Genomic DNA, 15,713 nt, shown 5'->3' with positions numbered 1-15,713 from the left:
TTGCATGTTGAGTTCCACCAGGGGTGTTTTGCATTCCTTTTTAAGGGTACCATTTCTCGTGCTTTCTGTATGATTTTGGTGTGGAATTCTTCCCATGTTTTCGCTGGTTGATTTTCCCATGCTTCTTTTAGATCCGTAACAGGAATCTGTTTTATGTCAAATTTCTGTTGTTGGATTTTCTTGGGGTGGTATTTTCTTGGAGTAAATTTTACTTTAACTCTTGTGAGATAGTGATCAGAGTCGACGTTTGCTCCTCTTCTCACTTGTACATCATGTACCTCTTTCTGTAGCTGATACGAGATAGCTACATGATCAATCTGAAATTCTCCAGTGGATTCAATGGGGGACCTCCAGGTTTTTTGTTTCTTGGGATGCTTCCTGAGGGATGTGGACGTGATTTTAAGGTTGCACTGTTGGCATAGTTCAATGAGCCTTGAGCCGTTTTTGTTCGTAAATTTGTGCGCCGGGTAGAGTCCGACAGTTTTCCTGTGTTCCTTTTCTCGGCCGATTTGTGCATTGAAATCGCCTAAGAGGATTTTGACGTCATCCTTTGGAATTTTTGACATCACTTTTTCAAGTCTGTTCCAAAATTTGTCCATGTTTTGGGGATTCTTCTTGTTGTCTATATTTGTAGGGGCGTGTGCATTTATTAATGTATATTTTTTATTGGCACACTGAATCCTCATGGTCATTAAGCGATTGCTGATGGAATTAACTTCTTGGATCGAGTTCAGTATACTTTTATGTACTATGAAGCTCATGCCAAATAAAGGGGTCCTATTTAGAATCTTTTGGTCTGTTTTGCTTTTGAATATATGGTAATTTCCATAATCCAAGGTGGCATCATCAGTAAATCAAGTTTCCTGCAGGGCAAGGATAAAAATTTTTTGCCGATCAAGTTCTGTGACTAAATTTAGTAATTTTCCTGGTTGTATCAAAGTGTTGATATTGAATGTACCAATGTACATGGGGGTTTTGTGGGATAGTTTACCAGAGAGCTCAGACTCTCTCCCATGTTTTCGTGGTTGTCCAGGCTCCCCAGAATCCGAAAGCCTGGTTGCCGTCTCAATGCGACGGGTGGATTGGATACCACCTGGGGTAATGTTGTTAGTACGCTCACGAATCATGTTTGGCTTGTAATAGGAAATCCAGCAGTGCTGGGTGCTTAGAACCAGGGATTGTTAGTTCCTGGAGCTTGGTATTGCCGTCGCACCTACAAGGTGACAGACGCTGACCAGGAAGCCGGTGGATACCACTCAGATGCACCTGGATTTTAAACAGGCTTTTTATTACTATCCCAAAAAGCGAGGGTGCCTCATCCGCCAGTTCCGCCGTACCAATGATCTTCATCTCCGCCTTCACTGCCGTTGAGGTCTTCACTCGTAACCCTGAGCTGGGACCCTTACCAGATGATACACACCGGGTCAGTGTGCTCTGGGACTCACATAAACAGGGGCGCCACTCCCTGGGCAGGGCTGCCTCCGAAGGGGTCCCTACCTGCTACCTTATTATTATTATTATTATTATTATTATTATTATTATTATTATTATTATTATTATTATTATTATTTCCTTATGCCCAACTATTGAGCGCAATTAAACTTATTTAGCTGATGTCGTTCACTTTTCCTTCTCCCAAAATCTCTTAATTTTCTCACTGTGGCTTTTCTTGCGAGGTCTGCTATGACTCCAGAGGAAAAAATCCCAAGGGAAAGAACAGGGGTGAATCCTGCTATGGATGTGATAAGTGTAAGGTGGCACTGCATGTATATGAGTGTTTTAAGATCTACCACACTGTGTTGAACTATTGTTAGAATGTGAACTGTGTTTCAGTGTGTTAACTTGCTGTAGCAAAAGTGATCTCTTTTAAGTCAGATTAAATTGCAATCACTATATATTTATTTTCAAGAAAAATTGCAGTTCAATGGGTTAAATCGGATCAATTGAACTTATTGCAAACGTGCAGTACGAATGTTTGGTTAACCGTTTGTATCCATCGCCTCCTTCGGTCCACTTCTATCGCTCGTTTTGGAAAACAATAAAATTGTACTTCACTTCCCGTATTTGCGTAAGTATTGGAACATCTGACAAAACAACAATTGCGTTTACTTGATCTCCTTTTCTCTGCCATTATCATCGGAGTTAACTACACGCTCAGTCATAACAGAACAGCTACTGAGAGTCTGGAGTCTGCCTCACGTGTTGTTCTCCGCCCGGCCGCTAGAGCGACACGCACAGTGCCTATAGTATTGTGAAGCACACTGTAACATCCAGAATGATGTATCTCTGACACTAGGGCCTGGTTTCTTCAACGAATGTTAAGTGTTAACTCAGCTGTTAAGGAGACTTTGATGTTGCAAGAGTTCCAGGGAAGGTGCCTTATTATTATTATTATTATTATTATTATTATTATTATTATTATTATTATTATTATTATCATCATTATTTAACAAAATGGTCGTCTCATCAAGAATTGTTAACTCTAACAAATGTTAATACTTGTGTTAAATTAACCTGGCAGCAGCCCTGTGTTAAACCTCTTAACAACTGCTAAAATTTCAAAATGGAGGCATGTAGAAGACGTAAGTTTGAAGCTTTATTGCTGTATGAAGACTATTTATAAGCTGAAGAAGGCAAAGGACGACCCATACTAAGAAATAACTACTTTCTAGAGATGTCAGAAGATATATTTCTAATTACCAAAGCCATAATGAACAAGATACTAGACGATATTGAAAATACGTTAGAGTTTCCAATAGTGAGGACAAATATCATGAGGCAGGATCCGCTTCGGACCACATGGAGGTGATAGAACGCTAAAATGCTAACACATTTTACTCAAACTTGTCAGGTCTGCAACTTAATCATTACCAAAAAATTTATGAATCCCCCAATTCTAATACAACATCTATATACTTGAAGAGTTGCAATCCCGACAAGTTGGGCAGTGGGCGAGGGGTCATCGCACTTGTCTCCTAACCGCGATGACGTGAGTTCGAGTCCAGCCATAGACATACTTTTTTAATACAAATTAAATCATTGTTTCAAGGAATGTGAAGGTAAAAATGTGAATAAAATGAATAATCAAATTGCAGTGGAACTTTATTTTCTACCTAATATTAATAGAAAGAGATCCATATATATATATATATACCGGTATATATAGAAAGAGATCCAGCAGTAACTGTGAGAATGTTTTTGTTCCAATTTTTATCTTAACGTTCCCTCAAATATTAATTTAATTGTCTTATTCTTCTTCTTATTTATCTGTTTACCCTCCAGTGTCCTGGAGCTTCAGACTCTGTGTCGGGATAAAACTGGGGAGGATAACCAGTACCTCGCCCAAGCGGCCTCACCTGCTATGCTGAACAGGGGCCTTGTTGGGGGATGGGAAGATAGGAAGGGAGAGGGAAGGAAGCGGCCGTGGCCTTAAGTTAGGAGGAGAAGTGGGAAACCACGGAAAACCACTTCCGGGATGGCTGAGGTGGGAATCGAACCCACCTCTAATCAGTTGACCTCTGGAGGCTGAGTGGACTCAATTCCAGCCCTCGTATCTCTCTTCGAATTTCGTGGCAGAGCCGGGAATACACCCCGGGCCTCCAGGGGTGGCAGCTAATCACACTAACAACTACACCACAGTGGCGGACATATTAATTTATTTTGTGCAAATATCACAGCTGCGACAAGACTCGAATTCACGTCTATGAGGTTCGCAGACAAATACGGTGACCACTTGGCCAAGACTCCGTTCCGCAATGATGTAACTCCCAAGTATATATGCCTTGCATTGGAATCGGGGATTCAACAATTTTTCAGAAGTTATTAGGTTGCGGACCTGACGTGTTTAAGTAAAATTTGTTCGCCTTTCCGTGTTCTATCACCTCCTCTTTGTCCGAAGCGGGTTCTGTGTAATGACATCTGACCTCATTTTTTTTTTTTCGAAAACGAAAGCGTTTTGACTTAAACCCGTATACATGAGTTACCATTGAGTGTCTCCCCACAGGTACATTGAAGCTTGGTGAAATCGGTTGACCGCAGGGTCTGAGCTATACTTGTTAGATATTATGCTTGAGACACTTTTCATGTAATTGTAGGCGACTATATTCACAAGTGCAAGAAAAAGTGTGTAGAATCCTGCAAACGATTCCTGCTGCCACTGCAGCATTAACAAGGCATTACATTATTTTCCCCACAATAAAATAATGCTTGAAAACCATTCAAAACACATAAATTATCACATTTTCCTGGTGTTCAGAATATAAGAATAGGCTATATCCAATGTTGTGATATAACAGTCCGTTCTTCCATCTTTTTAAGCACAGTCACATAATTGTAAATTAAGATTAAATGAAATAAAAACTCGCATTCATCATAACGCTTTTGTTGCCTCTTACTTGACATGTTTACGTCTTATCGGTCTCCACTAACCATAACCTATAATAATTTCAATCGTGTGTCTGTGTGACAAAATACTACTTCAACATACCACTAGGAGTGCTTTATGTAAAGAAACAAAAGACACTCACTGTCAAACGCGTTCAGAAATCTCACTGAAATGTGTTAATTTGTCTTGAACAATTGTTTCGTAACAAATGTTGGAAATATGTTCGTGAAACAGGACACTTTGTTTAAAAGTGTTAAATTAATAACAATTGCTAGTTAATATTTGTTAAGTAAAATTTAACATTCAGTTGAAGAAACCGGGCCTAGATGATGGTAGAATATTCTGTACATTATAACCATGTTGTTAGGCACTCGAGAATTTATGAGAAGGTATTTTGTAACATACCTTTCTAGAAGCCTGGCCAGGCACCTATATAAGCAGGTGGTCTTGATGGTAGAGACGAGTTATTGCTTAGTTGGAGTTATGGTTTAACAGGAATTGTACCCTTGACCTCGTGTTGTGTTGAACCAACATGCTGTCAGCAGTCAACTGTTTCAACTGTGTTTTAAGGTTGCAATCTCCACGTGGCATGTGCTTAGCGATAGGCAGTTGTTAAAATGGTGGTTTGTTGATGTTTTTGGAGTGAAGTGCTTTTGTTTGCGGCGGCAGTGATTAAGGTTGTGTGTATTTAATTTGTAAATAAATGTAAATAAATAAGTGTACCAACTGACAGCATTTTGTGAGCATCTTTATGGATACATCATTGGCGACCTCTGGACAGGACGTAAGAAATTACGATTGAATACGAGTGTAGTGCATAATGCAAGTGATACTAGAGAATATGTCGCTGAAACAACTGAAGGACGAACTCACCAAGGGAAATCTCCCGACGAACGGGAAGAAGAAATCGCTGCAGACTGGAAGATATCGTCGAAAAAGGAGATCCCGAAAAGTTTTTCATCGAAGTCGACGAAGATCGACGATACATTGGAAGAAGAGGTAAATATAACCAAAATGTGTTCTAACCTAATGACCATGATACAGGCACTCATTGACAAAATCTGAGACGTTGATGCACGAGCTAATTACACCTTAAACAAAACAGAATGACAGACAGACATTAAGACCAAATTTTGAAAGTAAATGACCAACTTTCAGATGAAATTTCCCAAGCTAATACAGTTTTAACCAGCCAAATAGCACAAGTGTACACACAGGTTTACAATGTAGAACAGGACCTAGAATCGAAAATTTTAACCGTAAATGACAAATTTTCATCATGAATTAGCGACGTCACCAATCAATTAACGCAGCAGACATCAGGTCAAAACTGGGACAGGTTGAACAGATCGATAGTAGGGTAAGCTGGCTGGAAGGGGACATCTCGAACCTCAAGGAGGAGGTGGAAATCCAGATTTCTGGCATAAAACAACAGGTTGAGGGGAGTTTTTCTACCGTGGTGGGAAATTTTGAAAGCCATATCTCTGCCGTCAAGGGAAAGTTTGGGAGCCGTATTTGTGCTTTTGAAGGAAGGTTAGAAAACCAGTTTTTGACCATCAAGGGAGATGTGCAGAATATAAGGAAAAGCATCCTTCAAGCAGTAGAAGATAGATTAACGCAAACAGGACGTATCGCCACACCTCTAACCCCCTCAAACCTAACCGGCAATACAGGACACACAGACCCGAAGGTGATTACAGAGAGCCTTCCAGAATTCCACAGGCGACTGGAAGAGAACCTGACTAGCTTCTTCGAGGGATTGGTCAGTCGGTTAGGAAGGACTGTCTACCAGAGGACATCTTCATGCAGCTCATCACACCGCAATTAAAGGGGCAAGCCGCTACTTGGTGGAATAACTTGAAGGGTTTAAATTTAAACTGGATGGACTTCAAGAGGGAATTCCTCGCTAGGTTTAATTCCAAAGGGGTGAAGAGCTACATGAAAAGAAAGCTACTGACTGAGGCACAACCTACTGGCATGAGAGTGATGCAAGTATGATAAGCTGATATTACTTGAAAATAGTATTCTCTCACCCATGGGTAAATAATGCAAGTATCGAGCTTGAATAATAATTATTATTATTATTTCATTATTACTATTATTATGTCTTGTAATATATGGCTTTGAAGTGTTACATCCATTTAATATTAGTATTATTATTTACGTAGTTGGATGACCACATTGTTTATGAGGTTATGTCATGAAACGTACTGTGTATAGACATTTGTATGAGTTTGGTTGATGTAAGAACCTGAATATAATTTATTATTACCACCTGTATGTATGATTTGTAATCCACTACAGTCGCAACATCCTGATCGCCGCAGGACTTTCGGAAGAGTCAATTTGTTGTTGGAAGACTGCTGTGCATGAGGTTCTTTTAGAGTGAGAGTGTTGCTGCACTTCAACAAACGCACTGTACTTGATGGTTTAGGAACTGTTTTCATTGGCAAGCAGATGCAGGTAACTGCAGCCTTCATCCACCATTCCAGTCAAGGAGGGACTTGCTGTCCTTACACCTGGGCCGCCGTTGAGGACTTTCTATGCGGTTGAGCAAATATGGTTCATCCGCCTCTAGGGGAAGTTTTCCGTCCCAAGGGCAAGAGAGTGCCCTGAACTATGATGAATTTATGTGTCATTTCCCACACAAAGTCTTCATCAAACCTACTAAGGGAGAGCTCATCTGCCCGTAGCAGTTGGTTCTCCTCTAGTTTGCCAGGTTTGGTACTGGCCTCCTCACCCTCAGCGAGACAGTCGCAGGGAGTTCCTGACCTGACCAGTATAATAATAATAATAATAATAATAGTAGTAGTAATGGGAGCAGTATGAAGAATCTCAATGAAATCTTGAAGTACAGTTCATGTGTCATTGATCTACCCCACATGAAGGGTAAAATTGATCAAAATTCAAAATCTCATAATTTTAAGGTGTTAAATATTTCCACCATGCACAGTTGAATAGACAAAAGATTGAACATTTTAAAGATATGTTCAAAAATTCAAATTCAGGTGTTCTTACATCTTACATTTTTAAAATAAAAAAAGCATTGAAAATTGATAGATTTTTACTCCACTTTGCAATACACATTTAATATTTTTTGCACATATTCTTTATCTTTGCTATTAGCTTAAATTCCCTCCTTTTTGTTTTATAAATTGTTTTACATGATTTGGCATAGATTCCACAGGCTTTTAGCACATATTATTTATTATTATTATTATTATTATTATTATTATTATTATTATTATTATTATTATTATTATTATTATTATCATTATCTAAATAGTAAACTATTTTATAATCAATGTTGCCAGGTTGAGTGGCTCAGACAGTTGAGGTGCTGGCCTTCTGACCTCAACTTGGCAGGTTCAATCCTGGCTCAGTCCGGTGGTACTTGAAGGTGCTCAAATACGTCAGCCTCGTATCGGTAGATTTACTGGCATGTAAAAGAACTCCTGCGGGACAAAATTCCAGCACCTTGGCGTCTCTGAAAACCGTAAAAGTAGTTAGTGGGACGTAAAGCAAATAACATTATTATTAAAATCAATGTTACGTGAAGAGCTTAGTGAGAGCAAATGCGAGCTTCGACAGTTCACACTGCCACTTGATTAAGGAAGTATCACCACCTGTCCTCCAACAGAGCAAGAAGGGAGAGGACGACATTTTGAGCTGCGTTTACATGAGGACCTATTCATAAGGTGGAAAGACCTTAGTCACTGCCCTTCTATTTCCACAATTAATTGTAACCATTTCCTGTCCTTGGCTTCCAGAACATCAAGGAGCTTCTTCTGGACAAAATTCTAACTGCCCAATTTCTTAGTCTGTAAAAATTAAAGGAACTTTAACCAAATAACAGTAATATTCATATTTCTTGTATCTGTCTTCTTGTTAAACAGGGCACCAATGCTTCAAGCTCTGATTGCATTATTTGAGTTGCCTGAGGATGATTCTCTCAACCCTGAAGAGCACTTCATTGAAGTAGATGATGCTCCTGGTTATCAGGTTGCTTACTCTCAACTAGCGTTTGCCTCGAAGAAAGAACATGACCCGCTGCAAGGTAAGTGTGTAGGACATGAACGTTATTTTTGAGGACATAATCAGTATGTCATTAAAAGCACTCTGTGTATTGTGTATTGCCAATATTGTACACTCCAGAATACTTAGATGAAACAAGTTATATTGGTCATACTTCCGTGTATGTGGGGCTGCCCTTTCTCCATCTACCACCCCTGGATTGTACATTTACAATGTAAGGAAGATAAATAAGAAGTCTCTTCATGACCGTTTGTCATCAACCATCTGCGTGTGCTATTGCTTAGGTGGTTGCCTTCAGTGCTTAAAGTTTCATAAAACTCCAGAATAGCTCCTCGGCATGAAGTACATAGTTTCAGAAGGTGAATTGTGGAACTCTTACATAATTTTAGGATCAGTCAGCCTGCCCATGGATATATGTTCATTTCTATATTTAAAATATCAGAAAATGTGCAACATTTTCTGTACCACATATACCTTATTTTAACACACTTTTTGTTATGAAAAACAGGCAAAAACTTTGGATGCATAAATTATTCAAGGAATCCAGGTATTTAAAAATGATTTACAGTTCATTTACTTTTAAGAGATACATCAGACATAAACACGATTGGTTCAACTCATTTTCGGTTATCATCATTTGGTGTAAAATTCCAGCGTGAGATTTTTTCTGAAAAGTGAAATAGGGTACATCAGATAAATTGGACGCGTGGATTTGAAATACCGACACTGGAAAATATTCTTCCTGTTATGAACTGACAATACAACTTGAAGTGAAATAAACATGAACCAATAAAAGTACAATTCATGTAATTTCATAACAGTGACACACCGGCAAAAAAAAGTAAACTGTCCAACACGAGAAGGGCCGGGCATCAAAGGAGGGACCCTGCTAGATTTCCCCAAACTGTTCATATCCAATCTTGTACAAGCGACGTGTCCATCCACCCTTTTTTCTTGGATACGAACGTAGATCCCTCGCGGAAATTTTACTTTAGGCATTGTTTTCGTTTTAGAACAACGTAAGGTGCAAGCTCTCTGCCATCAGCTGTCACAGCAAGCATTGCAGTACGTGTTTTCGCTTCCAATAGTGCGTACGATAACACTCGCTGTCCCTTTCTTATTGATTGTTCGACTTTGTGGCATATGGAAACTGATTGGAGTCTGAACTACGATTCCTATTTGGGAAATCAAATATTCCTTCGCTTTACACTTTTCAATCACAGAGCGATGAAAATCAATTACTGTTTGGTTAAAATAATTCGTCATTTTTTTGGCATAATGTTGTTCTTCGTAGAAGAAAAAGTCCATTTCTCTTCATAAAATGAATCATCCAACTGCGGCTAACCTTCAAATCCGGACATTGATTCCACGTGCAGTGGCTACTTCTCATTCTTTATAATACTGCATTTCGTGAGAAATGGCATATCCAGCGTTGCGTAATGTACATATACTGAAGTAGATCCTCCTCTACTTGTGGAAACTTGCCACTGTTTGGTCCGCAAAATGCTTTGCGAGACTTCTTAGTTATTAAAGTGCACTTCCCTATTACCGCGATAGTGCACGTTGCATTCAGACAATGATTAGTTGCGGCCCACTGCCCTATTCCCATATGTTTCGGCATAACTTATCACCGCGAGTTTATATGATGCAGTATTATTCTTAATACTTGCGCTCATTGTGGACTAACAAACAATTACCGGGCGAGTTGGTCATGCTGTTAAGAGCGCGCAGCTGTGAGCTTGCATCCGGGAGATAATGGGTTCGAACCCCATTGTCGGCAGCCCTAAAGATGGTTTCCCAATGTCTCCCATTTTCACACCAGGCAAATGCTGGGCTGTACCTTAATTAAAGCCATGGCCGCTTCCTTCCCAGTCCTAGTTCTTTCCTATCCCATCGTCGCCATAAGACCTATCTGTGTCGGTGCGACGTTAAGCAAATAGCAAGAAGAAAATTTATTGAGATCACAGAAAACGCATGTCCCACACCCGAAACATTCGTAAAGTATCTTTGTACCAGACTGCGCTGATACTCTCACCGAACTAGTGCAGTGGTATTTCTTGTCGGCTAGTAACAGCACGTTGCCCTGTATTTGGAATGCCCGGTTTCACAATAGGAAGGCTGCTACCTGAGTAGTTGACACCTTTATTTCGAAACGCATCCGGAGCTGTGCGATGGATGTTCATAAAAGTGGGTGCGTCAAATACGTGAACATTTCTTTTTCACCACTTTGGACCCAAAAATATTGGGATTTGTAAATTAACCAAGGGCGTTAATTATGCAAGAAAATATGGTTTTAACAGCCTGCTATTGGCTGAAATATATTCAGTATGGCATCATTCCCAAATTCAATACAGGGGAATATCATTACAAACTAAGGCATTGTAACAACAGCTAAATGACCAAAATACTGTTAACTGACCAATGATGATAAATTTAATAAGTACACACACCCACACGTAAACAGTATCTGACTGGTTATGCTGTAAAGATATCATTGATGAATGATGATATATTAAAAAACACACATCGCCAATGAATACAAATTTTCCGTACTTTCTAGAGGTTTCTCGCATACATTACAGTAGTACAGAAGTGGTACTGATTATTACATATTTTACGAAATTGAAATACTCTTTATAATTTCTCCATTTCTCATGTGAACATGAAAAAAATGTTCCCTGCATTGGAGAGCCACCATTAGAAAATTCTTTGGTAGAAACGACTAGATAGCAACATTTCCTATAAACTTTAAGCACGAATGTAATGATCTTTGATGATTGCAATTTCCCAGCATATGTGGTCAAACCAAACTTGAAAAGACTGAAGAGCCAAGTGACCGGAGACAAAAATGATGGTTAGCAAGTCAGTATTATGGAAGAGTTTTTTTTTTTTTTTTTGCCTAGAACCATCAAAAATTTCACTTAACCATGTGTTTTTTGAAACTTGCAAGTGTGATTTTTCAATTAAACATGGAGGACACAATATTGTCCACATCATGTGAGATCTAAAAAAATACATGAAGTACAATGCAAGATGCTCTCATCTTTTTGTCTCAAAGAAGTGACAATCATAATGTTATAAGGTCTGAATGTTATTAGGTCTACACATGTTTTTTTGTTGAATGTAACATTCCCTTATCTGTAGCAGTCCATGCGACAACGGACAACCACCCTTGAAGGCTGGCATCTCTGTGTGTGCAATCTTGTGGATATTTTTTTTTTAAACCAATTAATTTATTCAGTCGTCGTCATCATAAAATCCCTCCAGCTATCTAATTAAAGTCAAGAACTTCCCACCATTTAATGCATATAATTTATTATATTGTCATGGATGCCAAGTTTACTTTAGATTATGTGTCTACAAATATGGTTTTGTTTTTAAGTGTGCATGTTTCATATAGATTACAATATTTGGGCTCACAGGTACTGTACCGGGCGGTACACCTCCACTCCGCTAATTTAAAATGTGCGCCAGTTGAAACTCCTCTGCTGGAGGAAGTCTGAACTTTATCTACGCTATTAATTCTCTACTTTCTCAGATGTCACCACGTGGAAAATTTTGAGTTTTTGAACTGTGTCATTTTTGATGTGGTTTTGTTTCGCTTGAAGTAAGAAGTGTGAACTTTCTCTTCTAGAGGACACTACTGAAGTTCAACAATAGTGCAACCTAGTGCGGAGTCAAAGAACTATTTTGTTGGAGAAATTTTTATTTCAAATGTTTGTTCTTTGCTAAATTTTTTTCAGTCTTTGGTTAAGTTGGCAATATTAACCCCTTCTTTCCCCTTGTTTTAAATCTAGCCTATCCCGAATTTCTTGAATTAATTTTCCACCAATTATGTGTTTCTTCTTAGTATTGTGTAGGGGGTTTATTGATCTACCAATAAAATCATCGCGGGAGGGTGTTTTCATTCCCCTAACGCCTAGAACCTTCTGCGAGAGTATTTAAACTGCTGATTTTAGGGTCTCCGGGCCACTTCTGTTCCATCTTTCAGTGTATAAAGTACATAGCAGGAGGCGGGAAGCGCCTCTTTCCTCGGCAGCGGTCACCAATAAGGTAATGGCCGATTAATAAATTCTTTCTTTGCTAGCTCAGCAGTTTAACTCTCGGGGCGGGTGCGAAGCGTTCCTCCATGTAACCTTTTCCTAAAATGTAACGATCTTTTCTTCTATTCTCTTTAAGCTGCATATTGGGATAGAGAGTGCTAACCCTCTCGAGCTCCCACTCACATTGTCTTGAGGTGAACTTATTTTCTCAACCTATTCTTCGTTAATGTAAAACAAATTGCTCTTTTCTAAAGTCACCTCGGTAGTATGGGATTAGCCCTTGCATTAGTGGCCTAGAGCCAGATTAGGTTTTTAAAAACAAGTGTATTAGGAGTGCAAGATCGCCTCCTCTCAAATTGTTATTTTAGAGGTCATGTAATTGCCCATTTTTTTTTAATAGACCTCAGTAGGTTGGGTATTTTACCCCTGTGTCTATGTCCAGTGAGGACAACTTGAAGGTGGAGTTTGGTGTGGCCTGGGAGAGGCTTAAATTTTGAGAGCGAGTGGCTCTTTTGAAAATTGAGTGTTGTATGCCTCGTGGAGGCTTTTCTGTGTAATTTGGAGCAAGGGCTCCTAGGTATGAATGGGGTTTTCTGCCCCTCTGTTAAAACTCGTGTTTGGGGTAAAACTGAGCTGATTGCCCAAGCAGTGTAAAATCAGGGCGCGAAGCCCAATTCCTGTAAATATTGTAACTACCCTTTTTGATTTGCTACTTTGTACCTGCCATGCTTGTTATTTCTTTGTTTTTGAAAAGAAAATATAACCTTGTTAAATTTTAAATTAATTTTGCTTTAGTAGCTGGAGACCTATTCACACCCGCACCTTCTTTCACCTCTACCTACCACGGAAAAACTCCGTAACAGGTACTATTAACTCCACCAGTTGCAAGACTAAAGAATTTAATCATTTTTTAAAACTATACCTGAAATAATGATGTTCTTAATGTTATCTTTGTGTTTTTAAGTTAAGTTTTCAAGGAACTGAAGATGTCTCCTAAGAGGAGACAATATGTATTCTATAAAAGTAATGCATGATTAAATGTATGATATAAAAAGTGTTGGATAGATGGACCTTTTCACTTGACAGTTGGATAATTTGTCAACTCAAATATTGGAATAAGATGAAATTCATCAGTTTTAGTAGTGTGCCACATCTGTCTCTCTCATCAAGTGACTGAATGGCAGAGTATGGGGAGCTCTGTACAGCAGGGAAGCGGCCTCCGGCACAGCCTCTTGAGCATGCACCACCGGCACACCAATTTAAACATATGAATCTTAATAATACCTTCTAGTTCGAGGGGAAGTTAATTTCAGAATTATTTTTGTTCACACTTCTGCCCAACTGAGCTCACCCAATGTGCATGCACATTCCAGCACAGTCTGCAATTCTCCCAAAAAGTATTAATTCCAAATAGTTCCTGTATACAAGGTCTTTTTACTATCATTAAACTTATTCACCTACGGCATTTATTAATTTTATGAAGTGTCTCAGGATTTTGCAGTAAACATGGTAACAATTTACTGTTCTGTAAACGGTGAAGATGGAAACCATGAAAACACTTATTGTGTGGTATCTATTGGAGACAGACATATGCTTCCAATTACTTTTTGTAGATCCAATTAAGATCTAAAACTCATTTCCTTACTGCTTTTGCTCCATCTGCAATCATATGGGTACGTCTGAATTCTTAACACGTTCCTCGCAGTTCTGGTCACCATGTGTCCTAAAGCATGTTACTCTTATCCGTCGATGTTCTTCTTCTACTTTCCTGGCCATATATCACCCACAAAAAGGGCACTCCCGAGCTCACTCAGTATCAGCTCGTCTGCCTCGGAAAGAGTATGTCCGTTCTTGTACCAGATTTAATGGCACTTCACGTTTCCTTAAAGCAACCTCAGCAGTTTGTTTCCATGTTGCTTAGGACACCCTTTTCCTCTCTTCCGCTCTTTGTTGGCAAGAGCTTTCTGTACTAAATGGTGTTCATTTCTTCTTCTGACATGACCATACCAGCGAAGCTGTTTTCCTCCATCTTGTCACTGACGGGCACAACTTTAAAGGATACTCGCACATGTTCATTGTGCAATTTGTCATGCTCAGTGACTCCCGCCGACCATCGCAGCATCCGCATCTATGTGACATGCATTCGCTGGTCATGCTTTTTCTGCCTTGCCCAACATTCGGAGCCGTACACGAGGGCAGGCCGGACAGTGGTTTTGTCGATGTGAACTTCCCAAAATTGCGGAGTAAGTAACTACGTCCTAGTTACAAATTTCCGATAACTAATGACAACATAGTGTTCATATTCACTACAGTTTTAAACTGAAAGTTATTATTCAAAGTTTTACATTTTGGAGAGTCCACTGTCAGCTGAGCCTGTAAAATACACCCTCAGTTCGTACGTCAAACGGTTTTTATTTATTTATTTATTTATTTATTTATTTATTTATTTATTTTTATTTTAATTTATTGCATACTACAGGATTTAGTGTCCCAATTACAGTGGCAACTACGACAGATAGACTATAATTAACATGGTGAAACTTATATCTAAACTATATTCTACAATTTTATCTAATCTCACCAAGCTCGATAGCTGCAGTCGCTTAAGTGCAGCCAGTATCCAGTAATCAGGAGATAGTGGGTTCAAACCCCACTGTCGGCAGCCCTGAAGATGGTTTTACGTGGTTTCCATTTTCACACCAGGCAAATGCTGGGGCTGTACCTTAAGGCCACGACCGCTTCCTTCCCATTCCTAGGCCTTTTCTTATCCCATCGTCGTCATAAGACCTATCTGTGTCGGTGCAATGTTAAGCAACTAGCAAAAAAAAAAAAAAAAACTAATCTCCTATAATATTGATATAAAATAAGTATTTTTTTAAAGACTAAAGAACCTTATGTTAATGTGGTGGAACAACACACAACAAAGTAAAATGGTAAAATAAATGAAGCAATACATAATATTATAGAACTTCACCTTACAATTTCCCCTATTTTTAGGACTTCTTACAATTGCATGATGAAGTTCAGTTACAAACTCACGCAATGGCAAACTGAAGTCAAGGCATTATTTTTCTGAATGGCACTGTTGAAGATACTGCAGAGTCTATTTACCGGCGAGTTATCATGGGCACACGTCCTGGTTTTTTCATTTAAAAATGTTATGTTATTTCTGAAATTGAAGCGAGGTACATGGAAATTTAGGAGAGAAAGTAATTCAGGATTATCATTAGCGTAGTTTACAACTTTAAAAA

The 15,713-nt window shown here is 39.0% G+C and overlaps 1 protein-coding gene across 2 annotated transcripts in view; it reads left to right on the top strand.

Moving 5' to 3' along the window:
* Window positions 1–15,713, top strand: part of Cse1 (chromosome segregation 1) — a 296,434-nt gene that overhangs the window by 259,973 nt on the left and 20,748 nt on the right. For both annotated transcript variants that reach the window (XM_067150404.2, XM_067150403.2), the window contains exon 20: window positions 8,281–8,441. In XM_067150404.2, the coding sequence (XP_067006505.1) occupies window positions 8,281–8,441 (161 nt within the window). The remainder of the gene's footprint in view (window positions 1–8,280; window positions 8,442–15,713) is intronic.

Source organism: Anabrus simplex, chromosome 6, assembly GCF_040414725.1.
Source record: "Anabrus simplex isolate iqAnaSimp1 chromosome 6, ASM4041472v1, whole genome shotgun sequence".
NCBI classification, from domain to species: Eukaryota; Metazoa; Arthropoda; class Insecta; order Orthoptera; family Tettigoniidae; genus Anabrus; species Anabrus simplex.
Note: the sequence above shows the minus strand (reverse complement) of the source record. Positions and strands in the feature narration are given on the sequence as shown.